Consider the following 10,658-nt stretch of genomic DNA (forward strand, 5'->3'; position numbering starts at 1 on the left):
AATGAGAATAAGGTGATGGCTTTACAAATTATAACAGTGAGGTTTTTCCCCATGCATAGGAGGTGGCATAGGAGAAAGCATAGAGGTGACTGAAGGACAAGCAGCTAATCAGAAAATCACAGCTGGCATTATTGGTAGAGAAAAGGTAAAGGTTGAGAACTCATAGATCTTATAGGGTGGGGCTGAAGAATGATGGGCCTTGAAGACAAAGACAAGGAGATTGTGTTTCATGCAGTGGAAGACAGGGAGCCACTGGAAGGAAACAGCAAAGGGGGTGGATGTGCTCAGAATGCCAGTGTCAGGAAGACTATCCTAGCATCAGCATTTTGAATTGACCTGAGGGAGGCAGTGTGGCTGGCTTCAGTGCTAGAGAGGAAATTACATAAATTGAGGTGTGAGATGATGAGCGCCTGGTAGTCTGGATAGATAGAATAGGACAAACCTTAGAAATATTATGTAGATAGAAGCAGTGAGACTTGGACATGGTTTGGATGTGCAGAGATTTATAAGAGGGAAATAACTGATTTGAGTGACTGAATGGTGGAATTATTCAAAGTGAAGGAAAAATAGGAAGGCTTTTAGGTTGGAGTTCAAAAGCTCAGTTTTGGCCATATTGCCAAAACATCATCCATATGGAGATGTCAGAAAGATAGATGAAGATCTGAGATTGAATGGAAAGAGGCAAACCTTTAATGGAGAGGTATATTTGTGAGTAGTCAGCGTAAAGATGGTATTTGAAGCCATACTTGTGGTTAAGATCTCTGAAAGAAAAGGTATCAAGAGAAGAATGGGGAGCCAAAGACTGGGCCTTGAGGAATACCCACTAGAAAGAGAAGAGGACCCACTCAACAGTCCACAGAAAGAGCAACATGAGAGAACAGTCTCAAAAGCCAATGGAAAACTGAAATTTAAGAAGTAGCAAGTGGGTCAGTGGTGTCAAAGGCCTCTGAGAGCTCAAGGAGAACAAAGATGGAATAGAGGTCACGTGAGACTTTAAAGAGAGCAGTTTCAAGGTTGGGAAGGTGGTTTAAAGAAGGTAAAGAATGAAGTTGGAGGAGAGGAACTCAAGGCAGAAGTTGTACATGGTGTGTTCAATAAGCTTGGCAGTAAAGGGATAGTATTTGGAGAGGCAGGTGGGAGTCAAGGGTAGAATTTTGATTTTATGGTGGAGGAGATTAAAGCATGCTTGTATTGTGAGGGGAAGGAGCCTGTGGAGAAGGATAAGGGAGGGTGGGGACAAGAGAGACAAAGCAGAATGGGATGGGGAGGGGTATCCACTGGAGCATATGGAGGAGTTAGAGGAGATTAAATGAGAAATCTTCTTGTCAGAGGAGAAGGGAGGGGAGGCAATAGGACACGTCAGTCCAGGTGGAAAAATAAAGCTGCTTGCTTAGGAAAATAGCAGAACTGCAGCAGTAAGAGAACAAATTTGTTGTGGAGGAAGATTGCGTGATCATATGGCTTTCCTTAGAGTTGCTAGAGGTAGAACAGAGGAAGCAGATACTTGGGTAGATACAGTGCTGAGCTTTGGTAAGGCAGACTATGTAATGGGAAAGAGTAACAAAGGAGTTGTGGGTGGTGAAGGCTGTAGAATGGAGGGAATCAACAACCACGTCAATGGAGGAGGGGGCCGAGAGCAGACAAGAAGTTATCTGTGTTAATACATTGGAAGTCAAGAAGGACTGGGTGGCAGGGCAAGGGGGGCATGTTGGTAATGCTGATAAAACTCAAGTTTAGCAGGATATTTTTAAAGGTTCAGATATTTATATGGATAATAATAAATCCATAATTGCATTTATAAGATAAAAATGTGCAAACCCTCATGCTTCTTGATATAAGCCAACTACCAACTGCCCGGAATTAGGAATTAGGTCAAGTTACTCCATGCTTGCCCATTATGAAGTTTCTTGTGCTGTCTTCTGAAAGCTTTAGGTACTGTTCATTGTCAGAAACAGGAAATTGGAATGGATAGACCACTAATATAATGCAGCATCACAATCCTTGTGGTGCTATTCAGCTGGCCCGGATACAGGTTGTCTAGCAATATTTAAATTATGTTAACATACATTTCAAGGGAAGGCACCACAGAGAGAATCCAGGAATAACTATCACTTTAATTGTGAAAGCAGATCTAGCATTTTGTTACAACAGTAGCCTGTGTGTGATTCTTGGGGTGATGGCTGTGTCTCTGGTCCAACAGGAACTGAAAATTCAGATAAAAGCATACAGAGAACCTGTTTATGTTGACAAGTAGGAATAAAGAAACTTCACTGAACTCTCCAATTTCTAAATGTTTATTCTGGGGTTTGTCCTTGAGGAATGGAAAGTTTCAGGATAAAGGTGAATTACGAAGCAAAGAATAAATTCAGCCTAGTTCTTCTTGTTGAATGTCCCCACTAACATAGGGGAGCTTTTGACACCGAAATGTGTGTTAATTTTTAGAGCTGTGGATTAATTGCAGTTAACTCAAGCGATTAACCAAAAAATTAATTGTGATTAAAAAAATTAATCATGATTAATCAGTTTTAATCGCACTGTTAAACAATAGAATACCAATTGAAACTTATTAAATATTTTGGATGTTTTTCTACATTTTCATACATTTTCTACATATTCATACATTTTTTACATTGTACACTGTTGTAACTGAAATCAAAGTGTATATTATTTTTTATTACAAATATTTGCACTGTAAAAATGATAAACTGAAAAACACTATTTCTTTTGTTTATCTCATACAAGTACTGTAGTGCAATCTCTATGTCATGAAAGTGCAACTTACAAATGTAGATTTTTTTGTTACATAACTGCAGTCAAAAACAAAATAACGTAAAACTTCAGAGCCTACAAGTCCACTCAGTCCTACTTCTTGTTCAGCCAATTGCTAAGACAAATTTGTTTACACTTAAAGGAGATAATGCTGCCCTCTTCTTCTTTACAATGTCACCTGAAAGTGAGAACAGGCATTTGCATGGCACTTTTGTAGCTGGCATTTCAAAGTATTTACATGCCAGATATGCTAAACATTCGTATGTCCCTTCATGCTTTGGCCACCATTCCAGAGAACATGTTCCATGCTGATAACGCTTGTTAAAAAAATAATGCGCTAATTACATTTGTGACTGAACTTGGGAGAGAATTGTATATTCCCTGCTCTGTTTTACCCTCATTCTACCATATATTTCATGTTATAGCAGTCTTGGATGATGACCCAGCACATGTTCATTTTAAGAACACTTTCACTGCAGATTTGACAAAATGCAAAGAAGGTACCAAGGTGAGATTTTTTTAAGATACCAACAGCACTCGACACAAGGTTTAAGAATCTGAAGTGCCTTCCAAAATCTGAGAGGGACGAGGTGTGGAGCATGCTTTCAGAAGTCTTAAAAGAGCAACATTCCGATGCAGAAACTACAGAACCCAAACCACCAAAAAGGCAAATCAACCTTCTGCTGGTGGCATCTGACTCAGGGTATGTCTACGCTATGAAATTAGGTCGATTTTATAGAAGTCAATTTTTAGAATTCGATTTTATACAGTCATTGCATATGTCCACGCTAAGTGCATTAAGTCGGCGGAGTGTGTCCTCACTACCGTGGCTAGCATCGACTTACGAAGCGGCGCACTGTGGGTAGCTATCCCACAGTTCCCGCAGTCTCCACCGCCCATTGGAATTCTGGGTTAAGTTCCCAATGCCTGATGAGGCAAAAACATTTTCGTGGGTGGTTTGGGGTACATGTCATCAGTCGCCTCTCCCTCCGTGAAAGCAACGACAGACAATCGTTTTGTGCCTTTTTTCCTGGGTTACCCATGCAGACGCCATACCACGGCAAGCATGGAGCCCGCTCAGCTCACCATCACCGCTGCTGTTGTGGGCAAGTCTACTGTAGGGGCTGCTGTGATCCAAGTAGCCAATGCAATCATTGACGTTCTGTTATCAAGGGTAGTGACTCTGGGAAATGTGCAGGCCTTTTTAGATTTTAAGTGCATCATATTCCTGTCCTTCGTTGCTGGTGAAGAAGTCTTGCAGCCGTACATTCCAGTCTGGTTGGTGCTGTAACACCCCGTAGGACTTCTGTGGTTGACACATGTAATGGCTCCAGGGCTCTTGCTCTTTTGCCTTGGCCGAGGTACCTTGCCCTACCAGGACCTCCAAGCATTCGACACAGGAGCACCTGCAGCAGCTGGCATTGCTACACAACAGCAGCTCCTGGATGCCTTCGCAGCAGACGGTGCAGTAGGACTGCTAGCCGTCCTTGTCCATGGTGCACGGCTCCACCGCTTCCGCTGCAACTCTGCTCTCTTGCTACTCTGCAGCAGATGGTGCAGTAGGATTGGTAGCTGTCCTCATCGGACATATAGCTTGGCCTGGGGTTCTGGGAACATCTTTGCTGCCTGGATCCTAGCAACCTCCAGGGCATGGTTTACGGCTCCACCACTTCCACTGCAAGTCTGCTCTCCTGCAAGCTAGAGGCTTCTGCCTCAGGCTGCTCTCCCAGCCAGTAGCACCATGCAGTCGCACCTACCCCAGCCTACCCCTTGCTCCCGTGGCTCGTGAAGCCTGGACATTAGTAAGGAGCAATTTAACTATAAGCTGAGCAAGTGCTGAATGGCAGTAGAATGTGCCTTTGGACGTTTAAAAGCACGCTGGCGCTGTTGGTCAGAGAAGCTTTGTAAACCAGTTTCATGACTGGCCAGGCTTCGATGTGACAGTTGTGTGTGTTTCTCCTTGATGCAAACCCGCCCCCTTTGTTGATTTTAATTCCCTGTAAGCCAACCACCCTCCCCCCTTCAAAATAAAGTAACTATTGTTTTGAAAACATGCATTCTTTCTTTATTAATTAAAAAAAATGAGATAATGGACAAGGTAGCCTGGGTGGGGTGGGGGAGGAGGGAAGGACAAGGCCACATTGCTTACTGTAGCCACACTAAAAATAAAACTGTTTGAATGACAGCCTTCTGTTGCTTGGGCCATCCCCTAGAGTGGAGTGGCTGGGTGCCCGGAGCTTCCCCCCGCCCACGTTCTTGGGCATCTGGGTGAGGAGGCTATGGAACATGGGGAGGAGGGGAGGCGGTTATACAGTGGATGCAGCAGAGGTCTATGCTCTTGTTGGCTTTCCTGCAGCTCCAACAGATGCTTCATCATGTCTGTTTGCTCCCCCAACAGACACTTCATCATGTCCGTTTGTTCCCCCATTAGCCTCAGCATCGCGTCCTGCCTCCCTTTCCTGGCCTCTGCCACTGAATGCCTACATGCATTAAGCTGTGGCCTATCAGTGCGGGAGGACTCCATGAGCTCAGAAAACATGTCATTGCAAGTGCGTTTTTTTCGCCTTCTAATCTGCGATAACCTCAGGGACGGAGATGATGGGGGAGCGTAGAAACATTCTATGTTCTATGATTCTGGGGGGACGGGGGGTCACCTGTGCTGCTGAGTTCGCCACGCTGACCAAACAGGAAGTGAAATTCAAAAGTTCCCTGGACTTTTCCTGTGTACCTGGCTAGTGCATCGGAGTTCAAAGTGCTGTCCAGAGCAGTCACAATGGAGCACACTGGGATAGCTCCCAGAGGCCAGTACTGTTAATTTGCGTCCACACTACCCCAAATTCGACCCAGCAAGGTTAGGTTTAGTGCTACTCCCCTCGTCGGGGAGGAGTACAGAAGTCGATTTTAAGAGCCCTTTAGGTCGACGGAACAGGGTTGGTTGTGTGAATGCAGTCATTTTTCAGTTGACCTAATGCGGCTAAATTCGACCTAACCCCATAGTGTAGACTAGGGCTCAGATAATGAAAAGGAACATGTGTCGGTCTGCACTGCTTTGGATTGTTATCGAGCAGAACCCATCATTAGCATGGATGCATGTCCCCTGGAATGGTGATTAAAGCATGAAGGGACATATGAATCTTTAGTGCATCTGGCATGTAAATATCTTGCAATGCGGGCTACAACAGTGCCATGAGAATGCCTGTTCTCGCTTTCAAGTAACATTGTGAACAAGAAGTGGGCAGCATTATCTCCTGCAAATGTAACTAAACTTGTTTGTCTGAGCGATTGGCTGAACAAGAAGTAGGACTGAGTGGACTTGCAAGCTCTAAAATTTTACAGTGTTTTATTTTTGAATGCAGGGTTTGGATTTTTTTACATAATTCTACATTTGAGTTCAACTTTCATGATAAAGAGATTGCAGTACAGTACTTGTATTAGGTGAATTGAAAAATATTATTTCTTTTGGTTTTTTACAGTGCAAATACTTGTAATCAAAAATAAATATCAAGTGAGCACTATACACTTTGTATTCTGTGTTGTAATTGAAATCAATATATTAGAAAATGTAGAAAACATCCACAATTATTTAAATAAATCGTATTCTATTATTGTTTAACAGCATGATTAATTGTGATTTTTTAAAATTGCATGATTAATCATGATTAATTTTTTTAATCACTTGACAGCCCTATTAATTTTGTTTTCTTCTTTTCTGAAATCCTCTTGGTACTTCTTGGGTCACTGAAGGCTTCCCAGCATATGACATTAGGTATAGATTGCAATGAGAGTTCTGATATTTGTGATGTCACACTCTTGGATACCTTCTGTGAACCAGGACTTTCTGAGAAAGTCTCAGAGAAAATAAACAGAATTTTAAAAAGATGGTTAAAACTTTTTATATGCTCAATGCCTGATGCAACTTGATTATTGCGGACACTGAGATAATGATATCTGTTTTTCAGGTTAGCTTTGCATTTCAACTTTAAGATGAAACAGGTGGCAACTCGTTTGTTATAATAGGTGTGTTCTGAGGGTGAGATATGTAGTATCTGAAAATTTCATAATCAATTCCTGCTAATTAATCATGGGAAAGCATTCCTCTCAGTTGCCAGAGCAGTCAGCAGAGAGAAGAGGGATTTACCTAGCAAACTGAAGCAGATGTAGGGGAGGAGACAGAAGTAAAGGAATAAAGAATGCACTTACACAAATAAATTTAGGTCCTATAAATTGTAATATTGTTCCATTCCTGTTGCCTTCCCGTCATCCAGCATAGGCTCAAGTACCTACTCGGTGTCTTTCATTGACCCATGTATAAAATATATCAGCGCCACCCACAGTGCTATTTTAGATCTAGCCATTGGGATGTAGGCATCTTCCTCCACCACCACCCCTTCAGTGTTCCTCCTTTTTATTACATTACACGACCCACATCTCTTGGATTCTCTGTAACTTGAAGTCTTTAAATCATGATTTTTGAGGACTCCAGGAACTCAGCCAGAGGGTATGGGGTCTATTACAGGAGTGGGTGGGTGAGGTTCTGTGGCCTGCAATGTGCAGGAGGTCAGACTAGATCAGTTATTCTCAACCTATTTACCATTGTGGGCTGCAGGCTGAGAACCACTGCGCCAGACACACTGGCCTGCCCAGCCTTGCACTGCCAGCCTGCCCCTTCCCCTCGGGGGCAGATCTGCACCATGCACCGCACCGTCCCCTTGCCCAGCGACCACCCCTGCTAATCCCCCCCCCCCCAACAAGCCCCTATGCCCAGAGCTCTCCCCGACACATCCCGTGGTGCAGGGCCAGGAGCAGAGCTCCCAAGTAAAACTTGGGGGTGCTGCAGTAGCCCCCCCTCCACACCCGTAGTCCCTGGGCCTATGCTGCCCTTCTCCCTCTACCCCCTCACTGCCCAGAGACCCACTCTCCTGCACACTGTCCCCCTGCTGCACTCACCTCCCCAGCTGCTGCCAAGAGTGCTCCAAATGGCCCCACCCTTTGCCAGGCCCAATCAGCGAATTTTTAATTTTCTTTTTAGCGCACAGCTGGGCTGCCGCTGTGTTCTAATTGGGCCACATGCGGCCCGCGGGCTGAGACCACTGGACTATATGATCATGATGGTCCCTTCTGACCTTACAGTCTATGAGTCTTGCAAGAATTACTGACCTAAGATTCCCTCCTCAGGACCAAAGGGAAGTGTCAGCTCCATAAATACACTAAGGGAGGCTGGGAAGGCGTCATAGAGAAGTGAGAATTCTAATGGGCATAGTCTCTCCTTAATGCTAGTAACACAACTTTCATTAATCCTTAATGGAAGTTACTCATATGCATGGAGAGTTGAATATATCATTCTTTGCTCACAAACCAGCTCTTTATCATGGCATTATACTATAGACTCTTTACTACCATCCTAACTTAATTTGCCTCAATATACAAGAGGTACATTTAAAAAGAACTGTCATTAGTGACTGTCTTCATTATATCATTACAGTACTAGTAGTTGACAACTCATTTTTTATTCAGGCAGCTTTAAGTGCCTTGAAACAGTTTTCGGAACAAGGACTGGATCCAGTGGAAGGGGCTATGAAGGTTGAAAATGGAACACTTGAAAAGTAAGTGTCATTTAGTCTTTTATATTTTAATGCCTGTATGCTGTGCCACAGAAAAAATTTTAATTAAAAGCTTAATTGCTCTTTTAGAACTTAGCAAAAATGGTAGTTCATTTCCTCTAGAATTCACATATAATTTGACAATTTGCTCACATAAAATGCATTTCACTTTTAGTACTAGTTGTAGTGTTTTCTAACTAGTAATGATGCAGCCAGCCTTCTTCTGCAAAGTTTTTCATTTTAATTGTATGGCTATCATGTAATTAGCCTAACATGAGTAACTGGACATTTTATTTTAGCGATCCATCTTGCCTTTCGTCAAACAGGTTGCAGTGCATGATGTTGCATTTAAGTAGCTTTCTGCCAGTCAGTGTTTATGTATGTAATGTCAATTTTATCCTAAAGAATTTGAAAGTAAAGCAGAATTTCTTTCAGTCCTTAAGAACACTGATCTGGAATTTTAGCTTTGAGGAATATAGACTAGATGTAAGTTTCATAGTGGATTTTTTAAAATTAATTATTTTGAAAGAAAATAGGATTGTTTGTAAAAACCAGTACGTTTTTCCAACTTTTAATGTAGCTCAAGGAACAAAGTAGTGTTAAGTTACCAAATAGCAGCGTAAGAGATAGACTATAAATATAAGTGGCATTTGGAATTTTCAATAGATATACTGTGTCTATTTATAAAACTGATTTAATCAGAAACATTTTCCACATGATCTCATCAGCATAGTATCTGAACATAAATATTGTTGTTTCACTTTAAAATGTCACCTTTCATGGTGACCTTTGACTCTCATGTGCCATCTGCTAATAAACATGTCTTAAAGATGTGCAACCCTGGACCTTACCGCTCTTGTTAATGTATTAATCTTTCAGACAAGTCAAGCATCTGGGAGAGAAAGCAGACAATAAACAGACTAACTCAGGCACCATTGCTCAGGACTGCAAGGATTCAAAGGCTGTCGTCTAGGAGCTTCCCAGCACCCACGGCCGCCACTGCATCCTTATAAACCTGTCAACACGCAATAGGGTGTATGTGTACAAGGAAATGAATGACTAATACCATTATTTGAGTCTTATGTGAAGACAACACTATTCTAACACAAGAGATAGTATACATGGTACTGTTTATTCAACTGGGGGAAAATAAAATTGAGCATTTCCCTCTGAACTTGAGATCAGATCATAACTCAATTGCCCAGAGGCAGCAGAAATCTGATCATGTTACTGGAACTTAAAATAACAATTAATTAACAAAGTGTTATGGAAAAAGGTAAAGTTTAAAATTTATTAATAAGAGTCAGCATTGATTCAGTTACACAATTTTTTCATAGTGTAGTTTAAAAAAGTTTACTCTTTTTTAAAATAAATGCTTGAATATTTTAAAATTAACCAATGACAGTGCTGTGAGAATTGTAGTTGTTGTCTTCATATATAGTCATACAGCTTATCTTTTTATGCAGACATTATGCATTCTTCATTCTATATCAATATGTATGACTTTAAGATGCACTACTCAGAGTTGTATGCAAACAGAAGTTTAAATCATGAAAAGTCTTTGCTTAAACATGAACTGATGTTAGTAATGATCAGTCGCAATATACTCCAGGAAAAGCAGTTACCGTATTTGATTTCCCTCCCCATTATCAATTGGAAAGGCGTCTTGCCTCCAAGGAACATTTCCCCCTTAATTCTGCTCTCTGTTGTGTGAAACGCATCTACACCCCATTCTGTGTGTTGTATCAACCCACCGTTTGCATCAACTGAGTGTTTTTAATAACTGCATTCTGATCAGGAACAGCAGATAGGATTGAAGTGTTATCGAGAAAAGGGAAGAAAACTGTTGAAACAGATGTAAAGACTCTCCTTGTAGAAGGAATGGTATTAGAGATGAAACTGGCAGCTGCACTCGGTACCAGAATGTTCAGCTATGTGGGCAAATGCAGTAAAACCACATCAGTTCATGTGTACAATGGTGGTGTCATCTCTTCTTTATCTTTAAAAATATTCACCTAGCAGAACTACTTGAAAAGTCACAAAAATTTACAATAAACAACTAGAACCTATGCCAAGAACTGGACTAGACTGTAATCTTCCACCACGGGGCTGCCTCCTATGAAACTATGGTTCTATTTATACGTAACAAGCTCATTTTAGACTCAAGGATATAATTTTTTAAGAGCTTTCCATTTTTAAATCTTATGCAACAAAAACATGACGCAGCTGTCAACTGCACAACAATTGAATTACAATTACGTAAGATTTCACAAGAACATAACCCACAAA

The 10,658-nt window shown here is 41.7% G+C and overlaps 1 protein-coding gene across 19 annotated transcripts in view; it reads left to right on the top strand.

Annotated features, from left to right (window-relative positions):
• Positions 1–10,438, top strand: part of STAU2 (staufen double-stranded RNA binding protein 2) — a 225,159-nt gene extending 214,721 nt beyond the window's left edge. For 9 of the 19 annotated variants that reach the window (XM_073330822.2, XM_073330823.2, XM_073330819.1 and 6 more), the window contains 3 exons: positions 60–145; positions 8,284–8,372; positions 9,249–10,438. In XM_073330822.2, coding sequence (XP_073186923.1) covers positions 60–145; positions 8,284–8,372; positions 9,249–9,342 — 269 coding nt within the window. In that variant the 3' untranslated portion in view covers positions 9,343–10,438. Of the gene's footprint in view, positions 1–59; positions 146–8,283; positions 8,373–9,248 lie in introns of those variants that run through there. The other 10 variants (XM_078851506.1, XM_078851509.1, XM_078851511.1 and 7 more) reach the window with 4 other exon arrangements.
• Positions 10,439–10,658: the final 220 nt, after the last annotated feature.

The sequence above is a fragment of the Lepidochelys kempii genome, chromosome 2 (assembly GCF_965140285.1).
Source record: "Lepidochelys kempii isolate rLepKem1 chromosome 2, rLepKem1.hap1, whole genome shotgun sequence".
In the NCBI taxonomy this organism is placed as follows: domain Eukaryota; kingdom Metazoa; phylum Chordata; order Testudines; family Cheloniidae; genus Lepidochelys; species Lepidochelys kempii.